Source organism: Anomaloglossus baeobatrachus, chromosome 1, assembly GCF_048569485.1.
Source record: "Anomaloglossus baeobatrachus isolate aAnoBae1 chromosome 1, aAnoBae1.hap1, whole genome shotgun sequence".
Lineage (NCBI taxonomy): Eukaryota > Metazoa > Chordata > Amphibia > Anura > Aromobatidae > Anomaloglossus > Anomaloglossus baeobatrachus.
The window spans coordinates 938,046,347-938,073,025 of NC_134353.1; the positions used below are offsets into that span (position 1 = coordinate 938,046,347).

The 26,679-nt window shown below is 46.7% G+C and overlaps 2 protein-coding genes across 2 annotated transcripts in view; both read right to left on the reverse strand.

Moving 5' to 3' along the window:
• Positions 1–232: 232 nt before the first annotated feature.
• Positions 233–1,783, reverse strand: LOC142257859 (uncharacterized). The gene has a single exon (XM_075330147.1). The coding sequence runs from the start codon at positions 1,772–1,774 to the stop codon at positions 233–235; it is 1,542 nt and encodes a 513-aa protein (XP_075186262.1). The 5' UTR covers positions 1,775–1,783.
• Positions 1,784–21,199: 19,416 nt separating this feature from the next.
• Positions 21,200–26,679, reverse strand: part of LOC142256625 (class I histocompatibility antigen, F10 alpha chain-like) — a 148,980-nt gene continuing 143,500 nt past the window's right edge. Inside the window, exon 9 of the mRNA XM_075328419.1 lies at positions 21,200–22,255. The gene's annotated coding sequence lies outside the window, so the exon portion shown is untranslated. The remainder of the gene's footprint in view (positions 22,256–26,679) is intronic.

Consider the following 26,679-nt stretch of genomic DNA (forward strand, 5'->3'; position numbering starts at 1 on the left):
ATGATTCTTACCGCTGTGAGGGTATCGTCAGCCACATCACCCCGCAGTGTGACATGGCTGAGTTCTCCTGTACCATGAGATGCATCACTCTGTGATACCTCAGGGTCCGCGCTATTTATGGGGCAGCTACCACTGGCCATGTCACAGTCCGTCATGACATTAACAAGCTGCAGGCGACCACCTTCTTCATGGTCCCCATGCCTGCCTCCATCTCTGTCAGCACAGACACATACTACCTTGGGGACGGCCTCAGCCACGTCACCCGCAGCGTGGCATGGCTGAAGTTCCCCACACAATCATCCACTTTATTTTCATGCACAACATTAATAATCACCTTCTGATCACCAATATTCGGGTCACATGACTTAATAGGGCTTACATCACATAACTTATCAACGGCGCTTGCATCACATGACTTATTAACAACATTTGCATCACATAAGTTATCAACGGCGCTTGCATCACATGACTTATCAACAACATTTGTATCACATGACTTATCAGATTGGGGAAGGTTGTCAGGGACATAGTGTGCCACCAACCGCCCCAAATCAGTCCCCAATAACACATTTGCTGGAATGTCTCGGGACACCCCCACATCTTTCCATCCCCTTACAGCACCCCAGTCCAGGAAAACACGGGCCATTGGGAAAGATTGGCGAACACCCCAAACCCCAGTAACCGTCAGGGTCTTCCCCGGGATAAGTTTACTAGGCAACACGAATTCAGGGCGGATGAGAGTTTGTTCTGCACCAGTGTCCTTCAGCCCCTCAGTGATGGTGTCGCCCACGGTAACGGGCTGCCTGTTCTCACAGGCTCGACCACCCGTCTGAACCACGAACAGGACATTGGCACTAGGCCCTCGAGCCTCAGGTGTGGAGCTCCTCTTCTGCCTCTCTGGACAAGCAGAGCTGAGGTGTCCAGGCTGGTTGCAGGAAAAACACCTGCAAGGGTCAGAGGTGGGCCAGGCACTGGTGGATGACACAGGACCTATGGGAGGTCGGCTAGCAAGGGCAAGGGGGGTAGTAGTGGTAGTTATTACCTTACCCCCATTCCAGCTGGCGGAGGACGGCTTCCGCACCTTTGATGCACGCTTGGCCTCATAGGTGTCGGCAATCTGGGGTGCTTTTGAGGCCTCCTTTGGCTCTTGGTCCATAACAAACTGTCGAACCTCCACAGGACAAAGATGTAGGAGTTGGTCCTTCACCATTAGATCCCTTAGCTCCTCAAAGGTTGTAACGGACAGTCCTTGGATCCACTGGTCAAAGGTGGTTCGGAGCCCATCCACCACATCACTGTAGCTGTCATGAGGTCCGCGCTGAAGGGTCCGAAATTTTTTGCGGTACACCTCTGGAGTCAGCTGATACTTCCGTATTAGGGCCTGCTTTATGGCCTCATAGTCTCCACTCTGCTCTTGAAGGAGACTGGCAAACACGTCCAGGGCCTTGCCTCGCAGCCCTGGGGTTAAGTATCGTGCCCATTGTGCTGGGGGCAACTGGTACTGCAAGCAAGTCTTTTCAAATTCCCTCAGAAAGGTGTCCAAGTCCCCATCCTTTTCCATCACAGGAAAGTGCTCCGGTCGGGGCTTAAAGCTGCTGGCATTATTGGACTCACCGTTCAGTGAGGAAGATGTCTGCTGACGGGCTTGGAGGACCTTAAATTCATGGTCTCTCTGGGATTGACGCTCGGCTCTCTCAGCCTCTCGATCTTGATATTGCTGTATGAGCTTCAGCCGTCCCTCCCGGTCATCTGCAGCAAGTTGTTTTAGGGCCATCTGCAGGTAGGAGTCCATGCTGCTCTGGTCGCTTCTCTGGCTTGAAGCTGCCGAAGAAGCCCTGACTGCAGTATCATCCAGGGCTTGTCTTGTCTCCCCGTCATTAGCACTGGGGGAACGGACTTGCTTTGCGTCCCATTGTAACAGTTCTTTAATGAGATCTGGCTTCTTTTTGCCATTGACATCAATCTCTCTGGTCGTGCAGATGGCAATCAGAGTCTCCTTCGTCAGCTGGCTGTACCAACCTCTGGTCAGCGCACCATAGTTACCAAATAAAAGATAGGATAGAAAAACAAGAGAGAAGGGAGGGGGTAACTGCTACACGTACAGTATTGTTCCAGGTATATTTAAACACTGAGTTTGATCCTCAAAAGATTTGCAAGTTTTTAGTGAAAGGGATGATTGCTCAAACCAGATCACTAATGCTCTATATCCCACCGCTGCCACCAATTTGTCATGAACAGCTGGGGGAGTCACTCAGATATCCCGCAGCTTTTTGCTAATTTGTCACAAACACAACTACTCTCTAGCGCCCCCTCCTTGTCGGCAGGCCACATTTGGTACTGCAGGACAATGTATAAAATGAGGCTGCTGAGCTAATAATGACAAATATTGGAGGTCTCACAGCAAGAGTAAATGTATATATCACAGATTCCCGCTAATGGAATATATATGTACCTCCGTACCCTTAATGATAGCACTCCAATAATTCTATGCAATAATAATTATGCTGCCACCACCCAGCTTTTCGGGATAGCTGGGGACCCGTTTCAGATAGCATAAGGCCCTTCGGGTTTTTGGATTCGTATATAAAGCATGAGGAAAGAAGAGATTAAATTTTATATATTTAATCCGAAAATAGGCAGTGTTTAAAAAATATACAAGAATTTACAAAAGGGAACAATACACATACAGTATAGACAGTTACATAAAATAAAAAGGAAAGAAAAATGAAAGATTACTACACCTGGTCACAGATTATGGCTCAGATATATGGGGAGAGGCAGCCCCTGGGAACTGGACAAACCTATACAAAGCATGTATATCCTCTGGCATTGACCCAGTGTGTACTAAGACACTTGCTTTTATCAACCTCTGCCCCACCCGCAGCACCACCTCTGCTGACATCATGTAAGGGAGGGTGTTTTCTCCTCTTCCAACATTTATGAATCCTCATATCTCTGTGTCGAAGCTTCCCACGCAGACGATATTACCTTCATTTTTTATATTATGATTTTAGCAGAAGGTGGATACCACACAAGGGGAATCTGGTATGTTCTGGGTGGCAGATATTAATTTGTGGCTCTTACGTATGTCCTACGATTGAGCTGAAATATGTGAGATGTGCGTTATGGAGCTTCGAAATCAGCGGTATGCCCGCCATATCTGGGATACCTATGTATCTCACAATATTAATACTTCCCCAACGGAGACAATACTGCTGCCCCAGCCCTTTGATCAGCAAAGCTATATTCCTGTAGGAAACTTGTACTCCGCCCCTGTGTATAGATTGTAGACGGAGTGTCTCTGGCTATGCAGGGGGTCTTTGAAGAACTGGGGGAAAGTGTGATAAGCTAATTCAAATGTATCTGTTCCATCTCCTGACAAGGAAATCTTGTCCTGACTGTTAATTTGGCAGGGCTCTGGAGGGAGGGGGTGGGAATGACTCCTGATCCAGAGACCCTGAAAACATATCTGCTTATTATATTTTCATGACAAGCTTCACGGTTTTGGTAGTTTTATTCTCTATAAGCTTCTATGAGGAGCCTCAAAAAACACTTTGCTTATGTTTTAAATGCAGAATGAAAGTTTTACTGGAGTATTAAAAACAAAAATGCTGCCTCAAATTTGCACCAAAAATGCATGAAAAAGGAAAGGTGGAGAAGATTGTTATTGCGCAGTGTGGAGTGGACACCGGCACATAAAAAGTATCAGAAAAAAAAGCACAGTACATTATGTGTGAACACAGTGTTACATTTTTACAAATACTTATGGATTTAGGAGAAAAAAACATCACCATTTTTTGTGCCATTTACCCATCACTGTAAATCTGTTAAGTGCATTGCACGAGTTGATACAATTTGTGATATTTATTTATATAAAAAGTGCATTTAAAATGTTAGTACTATAACTGATTTTCAATATTTTTGTATTAATTTTCTAGAAAGAAAAAAAGTATCTGAATTTTATTTTACCCCTAGAATTCAGGTAGATAGATACGCCCTGAGATGTACAATGTGCCTGTAATGAAGAAGAATGCAATGCACATTCCAGTACAGAAAATTCTTGTACACTTGTAAATAAAATCTGTGGCTCATAGCGCTATTGCTGCTGCCCACAATGTTACTGGTTGGGAGTCCAAATCCCAGGGAAAAAGGAAGAATAAGTAATGAATGTACTGTATGTAGAGAGGACAGAGATGCCGGCCCTGCATCCCGGTAGAAAGAACTACCGAGCAATAAACTGAATGACACATGTAGTGAGCATGGAAGGAGATGAAGCATTGCAAAGTGTGATGGAAAGTTAAGATGTAGCCCTGACCTCTTGGGACAGCGCCGCCAAATTGGGACTATGGTACCTATGATGTAATGTATGCTCTGCTCTGTACAGGAGATAATGCTCAGCACCTTCAGTCTGTTTGGGGACATCTGGAAGAATTATTTTCCGGTTAAGAAAAGGTGAGCACTAAAATGAGTCCGGTGTTTGCCAACAGTAAAGACTCCTGAGACCATTCATGTGTGGGGGCTTCTTATCTATAAAGGGTGCTCACTCAATCCGTGGGGTTTTCTCATCCATGGAGGGGGCTCACTCACAATGTATGGTGGCTTGTCATCCATGGAGTGGGCTCAGTCACAATGTGTGGGGGCTTCTCATCCATGGAGGGGGCTCACTCCCAATATGTGGAGGCTTCTCACGCGTGGAAGAGGCTCAGACACAATGTGTGGGGGCCTTGTCATCCATTGAGTGGGCACAGTCACAATGTGTGGGGGTTACTCATCCATGGAGGGGGCTCACTCACAATGTGTAGGGGCTACTCATCCATGCAGGGGGCACGCATTTACAATGTGTTGGGGCAACTTATCCATGGAGGGGGCTCACTCACAATGTGTTGGAGCTACTTATACATGGAGGCGGTGCATTTTTCAATGTGTTGGGGCTACTTATCCATGGAGGGGGCTCACTCAGAATGTGTTGGGGCTACTTATCCATGGAGAGGGCACACTTACAATGTGTGGAGGCTTTTCATCCATGGAGAGGGCTTAGCTGCAATGTGTGGAGGCTTCACATTCATGGAGATGGCTCAGTCACAATGTGTGGAGGCTTCTCATCCATGGAGGGGGCTCAGTCACAATGTGTAGGGGCTTCTCATCCATGGAGGAGGCTCAGTCACCATGTGTAGAGGCTTCTCGTCGATGGAGGGAGCTCACTCACAATGTGAGAGGGCTTCTCATCCATGGAGGGGGCTCATTCATAATGTGAGGGGGCTTCCCTTTCATGGCGGGGGATCTTTTATAATGTGTGGGGTTTCTCATCCATGGAGGGGGCTCAGACACAATGTGTGGGGGCTTCTCAACCATGAAGGGGCTCAGTCACAATGTGTGGGGGCGTCTCATCCATGGAGGGGGTACACTTGCAATGTGTGGAGGTATTTCATCCATGGAGAGGGATTACTCACAATGTGTGAGGACTTTTCATCCATGGAGGGGGCTCAGACACATGTGGGGGCTTCTCAACCACGGAGGGGGCTCACTCACAATGTGTGGGGGATTTTCATCCATGGAGGGGGCTTAGTCGCAATGTGGTGATGAACAATGATTTTCCCAGCATGATGGAGACCATGTCACAGGAAAAAAGTGATAACTAAGTGGCTCAGTGAACAAAACATTGACATTTTGGGTACATGGCCACGAAACTACCCAAATCTCAATCCCGTTGAGAATGTGTGGTCAATCCATAAAAAGTGGGTGGACAAAGACCATCACGGAGATTGTACTAAACTCAGAGCCCTGATGAGACATAAACTTGATGTATTTGTAAAAAAAAATGTAAAAACTTATGAAATTATGAAATGTTGATAATTGTACTTCAGTAACAATAGAAACATACCACAAAAAGATGTAAAAACACTGAACAGCAAATGTTTTTTCATTTTCTTGTGAAAACCAAAATTTGTGCCAGTCTCAAAACTTTTGCCTACAACTGCTCAATGACAAAACACAACTTACTACGTAAAGAAGGCGTAACAATCATCTCATAATGAAGGTACAATCGCTGATCACCTCCATACTCACCAGCCGTCACTGCACCGGCGTAAATGAGACCCTCAAAGAACAAGCACATTTTCTCAAAAAATTCAGAGACAGGAACATTAAGAGTCCCCAAAAGTAAACAAGATGTACGATCATCACAGGAGGGCGGAGGAGCAGCTTCCTCTAATAGGAAAAAAGATCTGCAGATGATCAGCAGTTACCGGGCAGAGTCATGATGTAGAGGTTAGACTCTGGGGATGTCACAGTTAAATCTAGAGAATTTCTTAAAATAATTAACATTTATAGAAAACCTGTGTTCTATCAGAGCCCAGATAATACACATGCATGGGGAGGGCAGAAGCCAGGAGGGGGGAAGAAAACAAAGGTCAGAACAGGGGGGAGAAGACTGAGGCCAGAGGGGGGAGAAGACAGTGGCCGGGACAGGGGGAGAGAACTGAGGCCAGAGATGGAAAAGACCAAGGTTGGGAGGGGGGGGGAAAGACAGAAGCTGGGAGGGGGGGAGAAGACAGAGGCCGGGAGGGGGGGAGAAGACAGAGGCTGGGAGGGGGGGGACAGGGGCCAGGGAGGAAGGGGGGCAAGACAGAGGCCAGGAGGGGGGGGAGAAGACAGAGGCCGGGAGGGGGGGGGGACAGGGGCCAGGGAGGTGGGGGAGACAGAGGCCGGGAGGGTTGGGGAGAAGACAGAGGCCGGGAGGGGAGCGAGAAGACAGAGGCCGGGAGGGGGGGATTAGACTGTGGCCGAGAGTGGGGATTAGACTGTGGCCGAGAGGAGGGAAAAGACAGAGGTCGGGAGGAGGGAGAAGATAGAAGCCAAGTGGGGGGAGAAAACTGAGGTTGGCAAGGGGGAGAAGACAGAGGTTGGGACAGGGGAGAAGACAGAGACTGAGAAGGGGAAGAAGCCAGAGGCCAGGGAGTTCCCAATCATTGCAAAATTATATTAAAAATAGAGTTGTACCTATAGGTCTAAGTATAACGATAATACCAGCTCCTAGATAGAGCTCAGCGGAACTCCTGACAAAGCGGGAAGAGGAGTCTATTTCCTCCTCATTGAGATTTATGAATATTCTCTTGGTGGAAGAAAGCGTGACACTTGAGAAAACATCAAACAAATTACAAAAACTTATAAAGTCAGCTCTAAAATATAAGGCAGATCCAGATTTTGCAAACAAGGAGACTACCCTTAAGGCAGCAGTTAAGAAATATAGATTGAGTCTTAACCCCATAGCGACGGCCTAACGTCTCAAGACGTCGGAAAAACTGGGTACTTATTCTGTTTCGACGCTTTGAGACGTCAGGCCGGAAAAAGCTTGTAGCGCCCCCCAGCGACCGAAAATCCCGGGGGTTTCAGCTACCGGAGGTAGCTGAGACCCCCAAGATTATGAATCGGGGTGGTTTTTTTGGACCCCGATAATGTGATCGCCGGTATACACCGTATATCGCCAATCACATAAAAAAAAAAAAAAATGGCAAATAATACTGATTTCTTTCTCATCTGACATGATCAAACATGTCAGATGATAAAGAAATATAAGCCTCTAGTGCCCTCAAAGCCCCCGGTACCGTAGAAATCAACCCCCACCACCCCTACCCCCACCGGAACATCCAAAATGGCGCCGACGCGCCCCGAAAACTGCTGCCGCCGCCGGCTCTTCATTAATTTCCCTCTGATCTGAAATGATGAAACATTTCAGATCGAAGGGAAATGTCCTCCCCGAGCCCTCCTCTGGGACACCAGAGCCCTCTGGTCCCCCGGAGCCCCCTCCAGTTCTCAAGAGCCCTCCCTCCGGAGCATTCAGGATGACGCCGAAAACTGCCGCTGGCTCTGCCTTCATTTCCCTCTGATCTGAAATGATGAAACATTTCAGATCGGAGGGAAATGTCCTTCCCGAGCCCTCCTCCGGGACACCGGAGCTCTCTGGTCCCCCGGAGCACCCTCCGATTCTCCAGAGCAATCCCCCCTCCCCCTCCGGAGCATGCAAGATGGAGGTGCGCAGCGCACAGTAGTGCGCGGCCGCATTCATCCTGCTCTTTCTGCCGCATGTGACACATCACATGCGACAGAAAAGTCGTCCCTAGGTCCTGCCAGGTCACCCCCCGTCAGCCCCAGCCCCCGGTCTTGCCCGGTACATGGCTGCTGCTCCGGTCCCCGCGATCACTCCGCCTCCTTCTGGAAAGCTGGCGTTGCTTGTGCAGACAGCGGCTGTCAGCTGGCTCCTTGCAAGCAGGGACGCTGACCTCGCTGCTGCTCATGCTGCTGTACTGTGGACCGGGGGAGCGTGAGTGCAGTAATCTGCAGCCACACTCCTCACATGGAGGGCCTGTTGTTCCAGAAAATGGGGGATACGTTCTCTCAGCGTGCCCCTCATATTCTGGAATGAGGTTACTGCAGGTCACTCTGCCCTAGGTTGGACCGGGTCAGTGTGAGTGCAGTATTCTCAGATTACTGCACCCACACTGCTCACAGGAAGAGCTTGCTCTTCCAGAAAATGGGGGATACGTTCCCTTAGCGTGCCCCCCATATTCTAGAAGATCCAGAACCTCCAAAATGGATTACGGTGGACCAGAATTTTTTTTTATTTTCAATAAATTGGTGAAAGAGGGAATGTTTTGGGCAGTGTTTTTTCAAATAAATTTTTTTTGTCGTCTTTATTGTTTTTCTATTACTAACTGGATTAGTGATGTCGGGTATCTGTTTAGATGCTGTGACATCTCTAACCTCTGGGCTTGCTGCCAGGTGACATTACACATCTAGCATGAACCCCATTTATTACCCCGTTTGCCACCGCTCCAGGGCAACGGGATGAGCTGGGGCGAAGCGCCAGAATTGGCACATCTAATGGATGCGCCACTTCTGGGGCGGCTGCGGCCTGCTATTATTAGGTTGGGAAAGGCCAAATAACTATGGCCCTTCCCACCCTGATAATACCAGGCCACAGCTGTCTGCTTTACCTTGGCTGGTAATCCAATTTGAGGGGGATCCCACTTTTTTTTTTTAATCATTTATAAATAATTATAAAAAAACAGCTTGGGGTGACCTCCAAATTTGATCACCAGCCAAGGTGAAGCTGCCAGCTGTGGTCTATAGGCTGCAACCGTCTGCTTTACCCCAGCTGGCTATCAAAAAAAGGGGGGACCCCATGTCATTTTTTTTTAATTATTTACTTATATTTGGGCTAAATACAAGGCACAACACAATGAAAGTCACTAACGGGCACCAGCTTAGAATATGCAGGGGATATGTGCTGTTTCTATTTGTTTTAGTTAACACTGTTATTTAATGTTTTTCATGCTTGTCTCTGCTGCCATCTACTGGTCAGACCTTTCGGCTCCTCTGTTTCTTTTGTCCAGCCCATGGGAGTGTCTGATGACCCTCTTGCATCACATCCTGGTATGTTCATTCCAAACCAGAGTTTGTGAGAACAACATCCCTTATTGGATTGGAGCTACTAGGAGCAAAGTCTTCTGACCACGTAGTAGCTTCAGAGGCAAGCATCGCAGGAGAATTACAATGCCAAGTACTTGGATTACTGCACTCTGCATGTCCTAACCTTTGGAGAAAATAAACCACCATTGTTTCATCTCAGCATGTGCATGTTTCACTCTGGAGCGCTCTGGTCCTGTCTGCCCCACCTATAGGAAAAACGAAGGTAAGATTCTCACAACCTCTCACAACTACGCGCCTTCCATCGCCTTTAAGTGGGGACAGAACATAGGACATTATATATGTGTTAGACATCTATCCATCCATCGATCCTAGTTCTTTAGGCTATGTGCCCACAATCAGGATTTGCAGCATTTTGGATGCAGAGTGTTTTTCACTGAGGTCCATAATGCTGCGTTGTGCAGTGCAAGCACAGTGGAAGGATTTTTAGAAATCTCCTGCACACATCACTTCTTTTCTCTGCAGCATAAACTGACCTGCGGCGCGGCTTCCTGAGCAGCAGGCTGTCAATTTATGCTGCAGAGACTAAAGTGTTCTTCGAAGGAAGAATAAAGTCTGCAGCGGTCTGAACACGGAGTGTATACACAGGTAGCTGCGTTCTCCCGTGGACAACACTCACATCTCTGCAGGAGGGCTCGCACTGCATCCTAGACAGTGTCGCCAGATTGTGGGCACATAGCCTAAAAGTAAGAAATTTGGTGCAACAGCAACATTTTTGTGAAGTACCTGTAGATTTAAAATTCTCACTATACCCCTGAATAAACTGCTTGGAGGGTCTAGCTTCCAAAATGGGATTCATTTGTGGGGGTTTCTGCTGTGACCTAGGGGCCCTGCAAATGCGACATGGTGCCCACAATTTGTTTCAACTTTTTCAAAATTCAAATCATGCTCCTTCCGTTCTGAACCCTACTGTTTGTCCAAACAGAGCTTTTTTCACCACATATGGGGTATCACTGCGCTCATAAGAAATTGGATAACAAACTGTGTGCTCTATTTTTTGGTATTTCCTCTTGAAAAAGTGAGGAATTTTGTGCTAAAGCAACATTTTTCTGAAAAAAAAATCAAAATTTTCAATATGACTACCTAAGGTTATGAAATTCTATGAAGTATCTGTGGGTTCAAATGCACTATACCCCTAGATAAAATCCTTGAGGGGTCTAGTTTCCAGAATGGGGTCACTTGTGGGGGAGCTCCACTGTTTAGGCACTTCAGGGGGTCACCAAACGCAACATGGCGTTCGCTAATAATTCCTGCCAATTTTGCAGTCATACGGTACTCCTTTCCTTCCGAGCCTTGCCGTGCACCCAAACAGTTGATTTCCACCACATATAAGGTATCGCCAAACTCAGGAGAAATTGCACAATAAATTTTATGCTGATTTTTTTCCTTTTACTTTTGTAAAAAAAATAGCTACCTGGTTGAAGTCACGATTTTGTGGTAAAATGTTATTTTTTTATTTTCATGGCTCAACGTTACAAAATTCTGTGAAGCACCTGGGCGTTCAGGGCACTCACTAAACATCTAGATAAATTCCTTGAGGGGTCTATTTTCCAAAATGTGGCCACATGTTGGGGAGATTCACTGTATAGGCACCTCAGGGGCTCTCTAAATGCAACATGGCGTCTGCTATTGATTCCAGACAATTTTGCAGTCAAATGGCACTCCTTCCCTTCAGAGCCCTGCCATGCGCCCAAACAGTTGATTTCCACCACATATAAGGTATCGCCAAACTCAGGAGAAATTGCACAATAAATTTTATGCTGAATTTTTTCCTTTTACTCTTGTAAAAAAAAAAGCTACCTGGTTGAAGTAACGATTTTGTAGTAAAATGTTATTTTTTTATTTTCATGGCTCAACGTTACAAAATTCTGTGAAGCACCTGGGGGTTCAGGGTAGTCACTAAACATCTAGATAAATTCCTTGAGGGGCCTAGTTTTCAAAATGGGGTCACTTGTGGGGGCTTTCTGCTGTTTAGGTACCTTAGGGGACCTCCAAATGCGACATGGTGCACGCAATTTTTTTCAGCCAAATTTCCTTTCCAAAACTCAAATACTGCTCCTTCCATTCCAAGCCCTCCCATTTGTCCAAACAAAGGTTTCAGACCACATGTGAGGTATCACCGCGCTCATAAGAAAGTGGGTAACAAACGTTGAAGTTTTTGGAATTGCCTCTTGAAAAAGTGAGAAAATTGATGCTAAAGCAACATTTTTGAGAAAATTATTAAAATTTTCAATATGACAACGTAACGTTAACAAAATCTGTGAAATACTTGTGGGTCCAAAATGCTCACTATACCCCTAGATAGAGGCCTTGAGGGGTCTAGTTTCCAAAATGCCATCACTTGTGAGGGGTTTCTTCTGTTTAGGTATCTTAGCGGACCTGTAAATCCAACATAGTGCCCGCAATCTATTTCAGCCAAATTTGCTTTCCAAAATTCAAATATTGCTCCTTCTGTTCTGAGCCCTCCCATTTATCCAAACAGAGGTTTTTGACCACATGTGGGGTATCGGCGCGTTCATAAGAAAGTGGGTAACAAGTTTTGGGGTCCATTTTGTTGTGTTATTTCTTCTAAAAGTGAATCAATTTGGGTTAGAGCAGCATTTTTAGGTAAAATTTAATTTTTGCTTTTTCTCATTCCACATTGCTTTTGTTCATGTGAAGCACCTGAAGGGTTAATAAACTTCTTGAATATGATTTTGAGTACTTTGGGGGGTGCAGTTTTTAGAATGGTGTCACTTTTGGGTATTTTCTGTCATCTAGGCCTCTCAAAGTCACTTCAAATGTGATGTGGTCCCTAAAAAAATGGTTTTGTAAATTTTGATGTAAAAATGGGAAATCGCTGATAAACTTTGAACCCCTCTAACTTCCTAACAAAAAAAATTTTTGGTTCCAAAATCGCGCTGATGTAAAGTGGACAAGTGGGAAATGTTATTTATTAACTATTTTGTGTCACAGAAATCTCTGGTTTAACGGTATAAAAATTCAAAAGTTGAAAATTGCTAAATTTTCAAAATGTTTGCCAAAATTAAATTTTTTTCATAAATAAACACAAAAATATTTGTCCTAAATTTGGTACTAACATGAAGTCCAATGTGTGATGTAAAAACATTCTCAGAATCACCGGGATCCGTTGAAGCGTTCCAGAGTTATAACCTCATGAAGTGACACTGGTCAGAATTGCAAAATTTGGTCTGGTCATTAAGGTGAACATTAGCTCCATCACTAAGGGGTTAAGGATCGCAAACACAAACGCTTTCTCAGAGACATTAGTGACTTTAAAGAAAAACAAGCCTATGCTTTCACTAATAGAAATACTAATCAAAGTGAAATATCCACTACAGAAGCAGAATCTGCATAACTAATCATATGCTAAATACAGTAGCTGCAAGTCACATTTATGTATGAGATAGCCAAAATGATTGTCTATAAAAGGAAAGTTGTCTTACGCTCAAAGCTGTAGTGGATGGTGAGATATGAAGCCTGAAAGTCAAAAGGTCAAAACATTTGTCCCATTGCTTGTCAGTGTGTACCCAGAACATGGTCATAATTGATCATAGCGATTAGCTGCAGAAGAACCGGCTGTCCTCTTCTGCAGCTAATCGCTACGATCAGCTGTTCTCCACTCCTGTTGTGACCGCACGAGCTCCCGCGGTCACAACGAGAGCTGAAGAAGCGAGGGTGCATGCGCCGCCCTCTCAGCCACAAGACTAGAATAACAGGGTCTTCACAAAGATGGCGCTGGAGAGAAGGCCAACTCTGACGCCATCTTATTGATGAAAAAGATGAATAGTAACATCAGCATAGAGAACAGAGAAAGGGAGGAACAGGCTGCAGGGGGCCGGGAATCCGTAGGAATACCCATCCAAATATTATCTGCTCTATTGCAATTGTCACTCAAGAAGCTGACGATTTTTGTAAAGTTTACTTTCTTGCATTTAAAAAGCCTTAACATCTGACCTGACCACTAATGGTCTGTAGATAATCAGCCTGACAGTGCCAGTATAGCACTGGCTTTGGCTTATATACGAAAATCCTGATGATTGGTTCCCTTTAAGTGGCTGCACGAATTACAAGAATCTAACTTTTGAATTGGGAGAGATTGCAACAATTTACTACTGACACGGATATTAGCTTTGCACTTTGTAGCATTTATATTGTGCTTTTGTGAAGCCCACCAGCAGCGGTCGCCCCAGGGACATCACTCCACCTGCAGGGACGCCGCCGGGTCTTCACTTGGGTAAATCAGGCAACCGGTTGGTTGATTTTGTGTATATGTATAGGAGTCGTGACGCCACTCACGGTTTGCGGTCAGGGATATGGGTGACCTCCACTGCAGATTTAACGAGCGTCTGGGGCTGATAGAGTCTGCAGTCTGGTGGTATGGCCTCCCGTGAGTGAGGCTGGCCCCAGGGGCTCGGGTGTGTGGAACAACAGGTCCCAGAATAACTCAGTCTCAGTCCGGAAAGTCTTTCAACTGCTCTTTACTCACTTTTAGTTGTTTCTGTGAGGTAGCCCGGGCGATGCTGAGATTAGGCCAGGTGGAACCAGGAACTCCTTCAGGCCGATCTGAGAGTAACCATTAACTTGCCTTCCTAGCACTTCTTGTTTCGGATAACCCCTGACTTGAAGTACCATGGGATTCATCCAGGGAAGTCGCTACTGCCTTTTCTCTCCTTTTTGGCCCGTTTGCCGGCAGCATGGACCAGGTGAGATGGCTTCTGGCACTGTCTCCTTATGGGTCCCTGCGTTGCTGCTGAGGCTTGGACTCTGTTTGGTTGGTGAGGTATCTCTGGTCCCCTCACCGGCAGGTTTTAGCAGCTAGTTAAACTTGAGGCTACTCTAGGGACCTGTTCCCCGTGCGTGCCTAGTCACCAGCAGTCCCCGTACTCGACCACCTCTCTTCAGGTGTCTTTCAGACTGATTAACAGGTAACCGTTCTCCCCCGCTAACAGCTACTACACGTGCAGGGTCTCACTAGTGTGTGCGCCTCCTCCTGTCTCCTAGCAACTGCCGCACTCCACTAACAGACTGGCTCACTCCTCCTTTCTGACAGCCTCTGCAACCTAGCTCCCAGCCCCTCCACTACACCCCTTGACAAGAATTGAAGGCCAGACCCCTCTAGGGACTTCCCAAGGGTCCCATCTAATGGTGTTGGAGACCTGGTTGCTCTGTGTACACACCTCATTCTGGCCTTTGGAATTACCTGGAAGCACTGTCCCAGCGTGGGTGCAGTACTCACTGGTGCCTGACCAGGTCAGGGGCGCCACACTTTGATATAACTATTTCTGTGCTTTGTCGTGTTTACAGGTGGTTTGCATAGGTTCATGGTCATTATTGTGGGTACTTGCCTATTTTTCAACATTACAATTAAAAGCTATAGTATAATAATAGAATCTCTTAATGCTATTTACTGATATTATTATGATAGACTTATGTCCACAACTACAATTTGGGCGTTTATTGATGTGTAAACATTTAATTATAATAAAACAGTAAAAGTAACAGAAAAAGACAATTGTGACATAGGTATAAATGTCCTTTATTTATAGATTAGATGGTAAGATCAGTGATCGAGAAATCCTGTAAGATCCATTATATAACCTCCACACAATAGAGACGCTGACATTTTATTTGCTCACACAATGATAAGAAATATACCTATTTTCTAAGTAAGTTGCAAAATCCTGGTGCAGAAAATTGTGGTGTTATATAATCTGTCAGTGCTGATCATTACCACCATAGTATAACTTTCTGATTAACAAACATTTTTACTAAATCATTTATTACATTCACTTTGTTGTCAAAACTATCAGGTGCTCAAAAGGAACTAGAAGGAGGATTTTAGTAGTAGAACAAGTCATATGGCTGTGTGGGTCATATGGCTGTGTGGTCATATGGCTGTGAGGGTCATATGGCTGTGAGGGTCATATGGCTGTGTGGGTCATATGGCTGTGTGGGTCATATGGCTGTGTGGGTCATATGGCTGTGTGGGTCTTATGGCTGTGTGGGTCATATGGCTGTGTGGGTCATATGGCTGTGTGGTCATATGGCTGTGAGGGTCATATGGCTGTGTGGGTCATATGGCTGTGTGGGTCATATGGCTGTGAGGGTCATATGGCTGTGTGGGTCATATGGCTGTGTGGGTCATATGGCTGTGTGGGTCATATGGCTGTGTGGGTCTTATGGCTGTGTGGGTCATATGGCTGTGTGGGTCATATGGCTGTGTGGTCATATGGCTGTGAGGGTCATATGGCTGTGAGGGTCATATGGCTGTGTGGGTCATATGGCTGTGAGGGTCATATGGCTGTGTGGGTCATATGGCTGTGTGGGTCATATGGCTGTGTGGGTCATATGGCTGTGTGGGTCTTATGGCTGTGTGGGTCATATGGCTGTGTGGGTCATATGGCTGTGTGGTCATATGGCTGTGAGGGTCATATGGCTGTGTGGGTCATATGGCTGTGAGGGTCATATGGCTGTGTAGGTCATATGGCTGTGAGGGTCATATGGCTGTGTGGGTCATATGGCTGTGTGGGTCATATGGCTGTGTGGGTCATATGGCTGTGTGGGTCATATGGCTGTGTGGGTCTTATGGCTGTGTGGGTCTTATGGCTGTGTGGGTCTTATGGCTGTGTGGGTCATATGGCTGTGTGGGTCATATGGCTGTGTGGTCATATGGCTGTGTGGGTCCTATGGCTGTGTGGGTCATACGACTGTGTGGTCATATGGCTGTGTGGGTCCTACGGCTGTGTGGGTCATACGGCTGTGTGGTCATATGGCTGTGTGGGTCCTACGGCTGTGTGGGTCCTACGGCTGTGCGGGTCATACGACTGTGTGGTCATATGGCTGTGTGGGTCCTATGGCTGTGTGGGTCATACAACTGTGTGGTCATATGGCTGTGTGGGTCCTACGGCTGTGTGGGTCATACGACTGTGTGGGTCATACGACTGTGTGGGTCATACGGCTGTGTGGGTCATATGGCTGTGTGGGTCATAATGCTGTGTGGGTGATATGGCTGTGTGGGTCATATGGCTTTGTGGGTCATAAGGCTGTGTGGGTCATATGGCTGTGTGGGTCATATGGCTTTGTGGGTCATATGGCTGTGTGCGTCATATGGATGCGTGGGTCATAATGCTGTGTGGGTGATATGGCTTTATGGGTCATATGGCTGTGTAGGTCATATGGCTGTGTGGGTCCTACGGCTGTGTGGGTCCTACGGCTGTGTGCGTCATACGACTGTCGTCTTATGGCTGTGTGGGTCCTACGGCTGTGTGGGTCATACGACTGTGTGGTCATATGGCTGTGTGGGTCCTACGGCTGTGTGGGTCCTACGGCTGTGTGCGTCATACGACTGTGTGGTCATATGGCTGTGTGGGTCCTACGGCTGTGTGGGTCATACGACTGTGTGGTGATATGGCTGTGTGGGTCCTACGGCTGTGTGGGTTATACGACTGTGTGGGTCATACGACTGTGTGGGTCATACGGCTGTGTGGGTCCTACGGCTGTGTGGGTCCTACGGCTGTGAGGGTCATATGGCTGTGAGGGTCATATGGCTGTGTGGGTCATATGGCTGTGTGGGTCATATGGCTGTGTGGGTCTTATGGCTGTGTGGGTCATATGGCTGTGTGGTCATATGGCTGTGAGGGTCATATGGCTGTGTGGGTCATATGGCTGTGTGGGTCATATGGCTGTGAGGGTCATATGGCTGTGTGGGTCATATGGCTGTGTGGGTCATATGGCTGTGTGGGTCATATGGCTGTGTGGGTCTTATGGCTGTGTGGGTCATATGGCTGTGTGGGTCATATGGCTGTGTGGTCATATGGCTGTGAGGGTCATATGGCTGTGAGGGTCATATGGCTGTGTGGGTCATATGGCTGTGAGGGTCATATGGCTGTGTGGGTCATATGGCTGTGTGGGTCATATGGCTGTGTGGGTCATATGGCTGTGTGGGTCATATGGCTGTGTGGGTCTTATGGCTGTGTGGGTCATATGGCTGTGTGGGTCATATGGCTGTGTGGTCATATGGCGGCTGTGAGGGTCATATGGCTGTGTGGGTCATATGGCTGTGAGGGTCATATGGCTGTGTAGGTCATATGGCTGTGAGGGTCATATGGCTGTGTGGGTCATATGGCTGTGTGGGTCATATGGCTGTGTGGGTCATATGGCTGTGTGGGTCATATGGCTGTGTGGGTCTTATGGCTGTGTGGGTCTTATGGCTGTGTGGGTCTTATGGCTGTGTGGGTCATATGGCTGTGTGGGTCATATGGCTGTGTGGTCATATGGCTGTGTGGGTCCTATGGCTGTGTGGGTCATACGACTGTGTGGTCATATGGCTGTGTGGGTCCTACGGCTGTGTGGGTCATACGGCTGTGTGGTCATATGGCTGTGTGGGTCCTACGGCTGTGTGGGTCCTACGGCTGTGCGGGTCATACGACTGTGTGGTCATATGGCTGTGTGGGTCCTATGGCTGTGTGGGTCATACAACTGTGTGGTCATATGGCTGTGTGGGTCCTACGGCTGTGTGGGTCATACGACTGTGTGGGTCATACGACTGTGTGGGTCATACGGCTGTGTGGGTCATATGGCTGTGTGGGTCATAATGCTGTGTGGGTGATATGGCTGTGTGGGTCATATGGCTTTGTGGGTCATAAGGCTGTGTGGGTCATATGGCTGTGTGGGTCATATGGCTTTGTGGGTCATATGGCTGTGTGCGTCATATGGATGCGTGGGTCATAATGCTGTGTGGGTGATATGGCTTTATGGGTCATATGGCTGTGTAGGTCATATGGCTGTGTGGGTCCTACGGCTGTGTGGGTCCTACGGCTGTGTGCGTCATACGACTGTCGTCTTATGGCTGTGTGGGTCCTACGGCTGTGTGGGTCATACGACTGTGTGGTCATATGGCTGTGTGGGTCCTACGGCTGTGTGCGTCATACGACTGTGTGGTCATATGGCTGTGTGGGTCCTACGGCTGTGTGGGTCATACGACTGTGTGGTGATATGGCTGTGTGGGTCCTACGGCTGTGTGGGTTATACGACTGTGTGGGTCATACGACTGTGTGGGTCATACGGCTGTGTGGGTCCTACGGCTGTGTGGGTCCTACGGCTGTGTGGGTCATATGGCTGTGTGGGTCATAATGCTGTGTGGGTGATATGGCTTTGTGGGTCATATGGCTGTGTGGGTCATATGGCTGTGTGAGTCATATGGCTGTGTGGGTCCTACGGCTGTGTGGGTCATATGGCTGTGTGGGTCATATGGCTTTGTGGGTCATAATGCTGTGTGGGTCATATGGCTTTGTGGGTCATATGGCTGTGTGGGTCATATGGCTGTGTGGGTCATATGGCTGTGTGGGTCATAATGCTGTGTGGGTGAGATGGCTTTATGGGTCATATGGCTGTGTGGGTCATATGGCTGTGTGGGTCCTACGGCTGTGTGGGTCATATGGCTGTGTGGGTCATATGGCTTTGTGGGTCATAATGCTGTGTGGGTCATATGGCTTTGTGGGTCATAATGCTGTGTGGGTCATATGGCTGTGTGGGTCATATGGCTGTGTGGGTCATATGGCTGTGTGGGTCCTACGGCTGTGTGGGTCATATGGCTTTGTGGGTCATATGGCTTTGTGGGTCATATGGCTGTGTGGGTCCTACGACTGTGTGGGTCATATGGCTGTGTGGGTCATATGGCTTTGTGGGTCATATGGCTGTGTGGGTCATATGGCTGTGTGGGTCATATGGCTGTGTGGGTCATTATACCATGAGGTAGCACAGAGAAATCAAGTGCTGACAACACATGCAAATTAGCCTAGGAGCGTTTGTACAGCAATACGCCCCAGTGCACCTCCAGGCTAATCTAAGTACATATTTAAAGCTTGATTTCTCAGCACTGGCACATCAAATTGCTAGAAAACAGTTATCGTTTTTATTGTTATACTGAGGCCTGTACAGCCAGACCACTAGTTCCAATAGTAAAATAGTTTCTTTATGTAACCTGACCCCAACAATCCTCTGCCCGCTGGAGCAGACATTGTTATTGCACAGTATCATTAATGTGAGATGAGTGCTCAGTGCAGAGCTGATATAGGCAAGCGGAGCATAGCTCCATCTTATATAAGATCTCCATTGTCAGGAGGAGGATGAAGAACAATTTTTTACTTTATTACCAGCAGATATTCCTCTGTGTAACATGTAAGAACAGATAATGACTAGAGATGAGCGTACCTGTGGACGTTTTTGTTCAGTGGGTTCCACCAAACCGACCCTCCACGCTTTCTTTACCCGAACCCCAATGGAAGTTACTGATTGGCAATTCTGATCTCCACCCACATGCAGCCAACCATAAGCCAACCCACATTTCCGGGGAAGAGTGGGCTGAATTTTTCCTTTTTTTTTGTTTTTATTTTTTTGTGCACACCCCATCCGATCATGCTGTTTTTTAACCCCAGTGCGAGCCATTCAAACGCTGCAAGTTGCTTGCACTAGGCTGAACAACGAGTGTACCCGAACACAGCGAAGCTCGCGTGAGTGGTCAGCTTACGTAAAGCACCCAAATTCCGAACCCAAACTTTTTTTTTTCTAAAGTTGGTGTACAGCCCCAAAACCGAACATCAGGTTCACTCATCTCTAATAATGACCTCTCCAGTATAATAAAACATTTGGCTGTTCTGTGATGTCTCCTGTAGTGATATGAAACCATAGAAATAGAGCAAACAAAATCAAGTAAAAACCTCAAGCTACAATAAAATGAAACTCAATTTCTAAGTGTAAATATAAAGCAATATAATGTTATATAAAGCGACCTTGACCTCTGTATGATGTGCTGTCCTTGAGACTAAGGGGTACTTTGCACGTTGCGACATCGCACCTGCGATATTGTCGGGGTCAAATCAAAAGTGACGCACATCCGGCGACGGTAACGATGTCGCAACATGTAAAGCCTAGGAGAGAAGATGAACGAGCGTGAAACAGTCAAAAATCGGTGATCTGTGTCACATCATTCATTTTCATAATGTCGGTGCGTCCGCAGGTACGATGTTGTTCCTCGTTCCTGCGGCAGCATACATCGCTGTGTGTGAAGCCGCAGGAGCGAGGAACATCTCCTACCTGCCTCCACCGGCAATATGGAAGGAAGGAGGTGGGCGGGATGTTTACGTCCCGCTCATCTCCGCCCCTCTGCTTCTATTGGCCGCCTGCCGTGTTACGTTGCTGTGACGCCGCACGACCCGCCCCCTTAGGAAGGAGGCGGGTTGCCGGCCAGAGCGACGTCGCAGGGCAGGTAAGTGCGTGTGAAGCTGCCGTAGCGATAATGTTCGCTATGGCAGCTATCACACAATATCGCAACTGCGACAGGGGTGGGGACTATCGCGCTCGGCATCGCTAGCATCGGCTTGCGGTGTCGTAGTGTGCAAAGTAGCCCAAAAGTATAATATATAGAATAATGTAGTATCTTCACGTAAATCATTATTGTAATCACCCTGCAGACTGTTGTGGAAACCCCTTTGTTGGGAGAGCTAATTTGGGTGAGATACAAGGGATCTCCACATCTGCTAATGTTAGTCAAATTAGGGCCGTTTCACACATCCGGCATTTCGCTGGATTGCCGGATCAGTCACACTCCAGTACAGAGTTAATGCTGTACAATGGCATCATGGCAGGCTCCGATCACATGCTGTCATGTGACCGGAGCTTGCCGCGATGCCATTGTACAATATAAACACTGTACTGGAGTGTGACGGATCCAGCGAAATGCCGGATGTGTGAAACGGCCCTACATAGTGATTGCACATCCAACCTCCGCTGGCCGCCATGAACAGTGAGTTATGTACGGCGTCACTGCGTATTCATTAGCATGTTAGTACCCACAGGGACGTTCTAGCATGCAATGTGGGCTGACTGGCTAAAGGCCGCTTTACACGCTGTGATATCATGACCGATATCGCTAGCGTGGGTACCCGCCCCCATCTGTTGTGCGACACGGGCAAATCGCTGCCCGTGGCGCACAACATCGCGCGGACCTGTCACACTACTTACCTGCCCTGCGACGTCGCTGTGACCGGCGAACCGCCTCCTTTCTAAGGGAGGCATCGCTAAAGCAACCGGATGTACGTCACAAATTCCGTGACCCTAACGAGATCGCTTGAGCGATGTCGCAGCGTGTAAAGCGGCCTTAAGGGGAGAAACACCCTTGGGACTAGTCCTCTTGCTCATTAGCATACAGTAAAAGATCTTTAGAAATACTTTTTCTAAAGATCTCTTTATGTGTATACAGGGACAGTTTGGCAGGGATTACCAATATACACCCAAAACTGCTCGTGCTTCTGGGTGCATATTGCACCTGATAGGTTCTATACATCAGCAGATTCCTCAAAGGCTCCTAGTGGAAAAAAACAAGAAACTTTCTGTCCACAAACCTGTAGAGTAATATCGGCCCTCATGTACAGCAGCATATTAGGCCGACAGAAGACTATAATAATATTTTAATTATTAAAGGGATTGTTTCAAATTTCTTACAAAGAAAGTTGCACTTGAGTTCAGCTGACGAATTGCAGTCCCCGTAGAAGTCGATAGTGGCAGAATTTAGGGACTTTCTTCTGCTTTTTGAGATTTTTCTTTGGGTGATTTGTGTGGCCATTTTATTCTGAGATTAGATTAAATAATACTGTAATTAATACGGCCGGATCCTTTACAATTACACAGAATGAAACTAACAAAATGTCAGATAAAATAGTGCCGGGTAGTCTGGATAGATGGAGGCAGAAGACGTCTCCGGTTGGTTCTGTAATGACAAAAAGTAGAAACTGTTCCCATTAGAGGTCATGCGCTTTCTTGACGTTACCGCTTATCAGAGTCACTCGGTCTCGCATACCGCAGCGTGAGCCAGGAGTGGCTGCTGCTCAAAGTTTATGGAGCCTCGTTCTGAGACTGTTCAGAGGCTCCATAGCCTTTGATCTACATAATTGAGGAACATTGTGGGAACCGCTGGACTACGTTGGACCTGGGAACTTTTCCTCTTTCACTAATTTATTTGAAAGCAAAGTCTCTTGTTTTTGTTTCTCTCTTTTTATGACTTTCAGGTTTCCATTTGTGGGCTACATCGGAATCCCTGGACTATGTCGGACCTGCATTTTTTTTTTTAAGAAATTGATGAACCAGGGAAAAAGTCGGAGTGTTGTGTTTTTTCAAATAAACTATTCTTGTGTGTGTGTGTGTGTGTTTTTTTCTTAATGGGTTACTAATGGGGGTATCTGCCATATGTCCATTACTAACACCAGGGTTTGATGCCAGCTTACACTGCACAGCTGACATCAACCTCAAAACCATTATCCCGATTGCCATGACAGCAGGGCAATTAGGGAGAGCCAGGCTAAGCACCAGAATTGGAGCATCTAATGGATGTGCCACTTCTGGCGTGGTTGTGGGCTGCTATTTTTAGGCTGAGAAGGGCTTAAAAAGATGAAAGATTTGGAATATTTTATTTGCAAATTACGGTGGAAAATAAGTATTTAGTCAATAACAAAAGTTCATCAACCGTTTTCTGTAAGTCTTCACAAGGTTGGCACACACTGTTGGTGGTATGTTGGCCCATTCCTCCATGTAGATCTCCTCTAGAGCATTGATGTTTTGGGCCTGTCACTGGGCAACACGGACTTTCATCTCCCTCCAAAGGTTTTCTATGGGGTTGAGATCCGGAGACTGGCTAGACCACTCCAGGACCTTCATTTGCTTCTTACGAAGCCACTCCTTCATTGCCCTGGCAGTGTGCTTGGAATCATTATCATGCTGAAAGACCCACCCACGTTTCATCTTCAATGCCCTTGATGATGGAAGGAGGTTTGCACTCAAAATCTCATGATACATGGCTCCATTCCTTCTTTCATGTACACGGATCAGTCCAGTACACGGATCAGTCGTCCTGGTCCCTTTGCAGAGAAACAGCCCCGAAGCATGATGTTGCCACCCCCATGCTTCATAGTAGGTATGGTGTTCTTTGGATCCAACTCAACATTCTGTCTCCTCCAAACACGATGAGTTTTGTTTCTACCAAACAGTTCTACTTTGGTTTCATCATGCCAGATGACATTCTCCCAATACTCTTCTGGATAATCCAAATGCTCTATAGCAAACTTCAGATGGGCCCGGACATGTACTGGATTAACCCCTTCACGACCATGGACGGATATATCCGTCATGGAGCGTGTCCCGTTCAGCCCCGCCCCCTGCCGCAGGCAGGCGGCGGCGGACGGCATACATATCAGCTGTTTTCAACAGCTGACATGTGTGCCTGCTAGCCACGGGTGGAATCGCTTCCACCCGCGGCCATTAACCCCTTAAATCTCGCTGCCAAAGTCTGGCAGCAAGATCTATATGCGCGCGGCCATGTTTTTTACTTTCCGCCGCCCCCACCGGAAGTCACGTGCGTGATCACGTGACTTTCGGTGGTTGTCATCGTAGCACAGGGTCATGTGATGACGCCTGCAGCTATGAAGTTTCACTTTCGTTTTCCCTTGGCCGCGAGCAGAGAGAAACAGAAAGTGACTGAATCTGCTGTTTACAGCTGTATAGCTGTTATCAGCAGATAGATAAGAGCAATCGGAATGCTGATCGCTATAGCCCCCTAGGGGGACTAGTAAAATAAAAAAAAAGTTTTAAAAAATAATAAAAAAAAAACCTAAAAGTTCAAATCACCCCCTTTCCCCCCATTGAAAATTAAAGGGTTAAAAAATAAATAAATATACACATATTTGGTATCGCCGCGTTCAGAAATGCCCGATCTATCAAAATATAAAATCAATTAATCTGATTGGTAAACGGCGTAGTGGCAAAAAAATTCCAAATGCCAAAATTACGTTTTTTGGTCGCCGCAAGTTTTATGCAAAATGCAATAACAGGCGATCAAAACGTAGCATCTGCGCAAAAATGGTACCATTAGAAACAACAGCTCGAGACGCAAAAAATAAGCCGTCACTGAGCCATAGATCCCAAAAAATGAGAACGCTACGTGTTTTGGAAAATGGCGCAAAACGTGCGCCACTTTTATTGGACAAACTTGTGAATTTTTTTTAACCCCTTAGATACAAGTAAACCTATACATGTTTGGTGTCTACAAACTCGCACCGACCTCAGGCATCATACCCACACATCAGGTTTACCATATAGTGAACACCGTGAATAAAACATCCCAAAAACTATTGTGCTATCACACTTTTTTTTGCAGTTTTTCCACACTTGGAATTTTTTGGCTGTTTTCCAGTACACCATATGGTAAAACTTATGGTTTCATTTAAAAGTACAACTTGTCCCACAAAAAAACAAGCCCTCATATGGCAAGATTGATGGAAAAATAAAAAAGTTGCGGCTCTCGGAAGAAGGGGAGCAAAAAACAAAAAACGCAAAAACGGAAAGTACCCCGGGGCTGAAGGGGTTAAGAAGGGGAACACGTCTGGCACTGCAGGATCCGAGTCCCTGGCATTGTAGTGTGTTACTGATGGTAGCCTATGTTACAGTGGTCCCAGCTTTATGCAGGTCATTCACTAGTTCCCCCCATGTGGTTCTGAGATTTTTGACCACCGTTCTTGTGATCATTTTGACCCCACGGGGTGAGATCTTGCGTGGAGCCCTAGATCGAGGGAGATTATCAGTGGTCTTGTATGTCTTTCATTTTCTTATTATTGCTCCCACAGTTGATTTCATCACACCAAGCTGCCTGCCTATTGCAGATTCAGTCTTCCCAGCCTGGTGCAGGGCTACAATTTTGTTTCTGGTGTCTTTCGACAGCTCTTTGGTCTTCACCGTAGTGGAGTTTGGAGTGTGACTGTTTGAAATTGTGGATAGGTGTCTTTTATACAGATAACAAGTTTAATTAGGTGCCATTACTACAGGTAATGAGTGGAGGACAGAGGAGCCTGTTAAAGAAGAAGTTACAGGTCTGTGAGAGCCAGAAATCTTGCATGTTTTAGGTGACTAAATTCTTATTTTCCACCATAATTTGCAAATAAGATCTTGCAAAATCAGACGCGGTGATTTTCTGGATTTGTTTTCTCATTTTGTCTCTCATAGTTGTGGTCACCTCAATATGTCAATTACAGGCAAATCTCATCTTTTTAAGTGGGTCAACGTGCACAATTGGTGGCTGACAATTCTTTTTTTCTCCACTATATAGGGTCATGTTGCTCTCTGAAAGATAAGTGTCAACCACATCTTTACTGATGCAATCGTTTGATCCCTGACTGAAAAATCACTGTTTTAATTTATAAGATAATAATGAAGCTACAGTGCTCTGGGAGATTGAATGCATTTCCCAAGCTTCTGCCTTCCTGTCTCTACTCCCCGCTCAACCCCAATCTTTCTCTTTAACCTCTTATTTTTCAGTCAGGAAGCAACAGATCACATCAGTAAAGGTGAGGGAGGTGTGATCTTCCAAATAACAATATGACCATATACCGTATTTTTTAGACTATAAGATGCACCGGACCATAAGACGCACGCTGGTTTTAGAGGAGGAAAATAGGAAAATAAAATTTTAAGCAAAAAATGTGGTCATGACACACTGTTATGGGACGAGGATCTACTGCTGACACTGATATGGGGGTAATGTCACCAAATTCTCTACTAAGGTACCCCATCCTGGTAATGATCCTTTTGCCTTGTATATGATCCCCATCCTTGTATATATGTCCCTCATCCTGGTATAGCCCCCATCCTGCTATATACCCCCATCCTGTTATATACCCCCATCCTGATAAATACCCCCATCCTACTCATATACCCCAATCCTGCTTATATACCCCCATCCTGCTTATATACCCCCTGTCACGCCCCCACCGGAGTCCGCTTCTGCGACTTCTGCGCTGATCGCCAGACGACGCCATGTTCCCACCATGGATAGTGCTGGGGATGGGAGAGGAGTCGGTGCCCGTGGCTCTGCTCATCCACTAGGCTGGGTTTCCCTGGAACCTGCAGTACCACTGGCTGACTGTAGGTGGCGTGTGTCTTCCAGCTGAAGTTGCCAACATTCACCTGCAGCCAATGGGAAGACACCACACCCTTATTCCCTCTCCTGTCACATGACCACTGCCAGAGATAGTTCTGTACTCCTGGTTCATGTGCTGTTTGTATTTTGATTCCTGTGCGCTGACCTTTGCTTGTTGTTTGACTACCCTCCTGCCTGTCGTTTTTGTACCTTGCTGCCGATCCGGATTA

What these genes read in the sequence shown, in the direction of transcription:
- LOC142257859 (XM_075330147.1), bottom strand. Translation starts at nt 1,774, where the DNA reads ATGGCCCTAAAACAACTTGCTGCAGATGACCGGGAGGGACGGCTGAAG.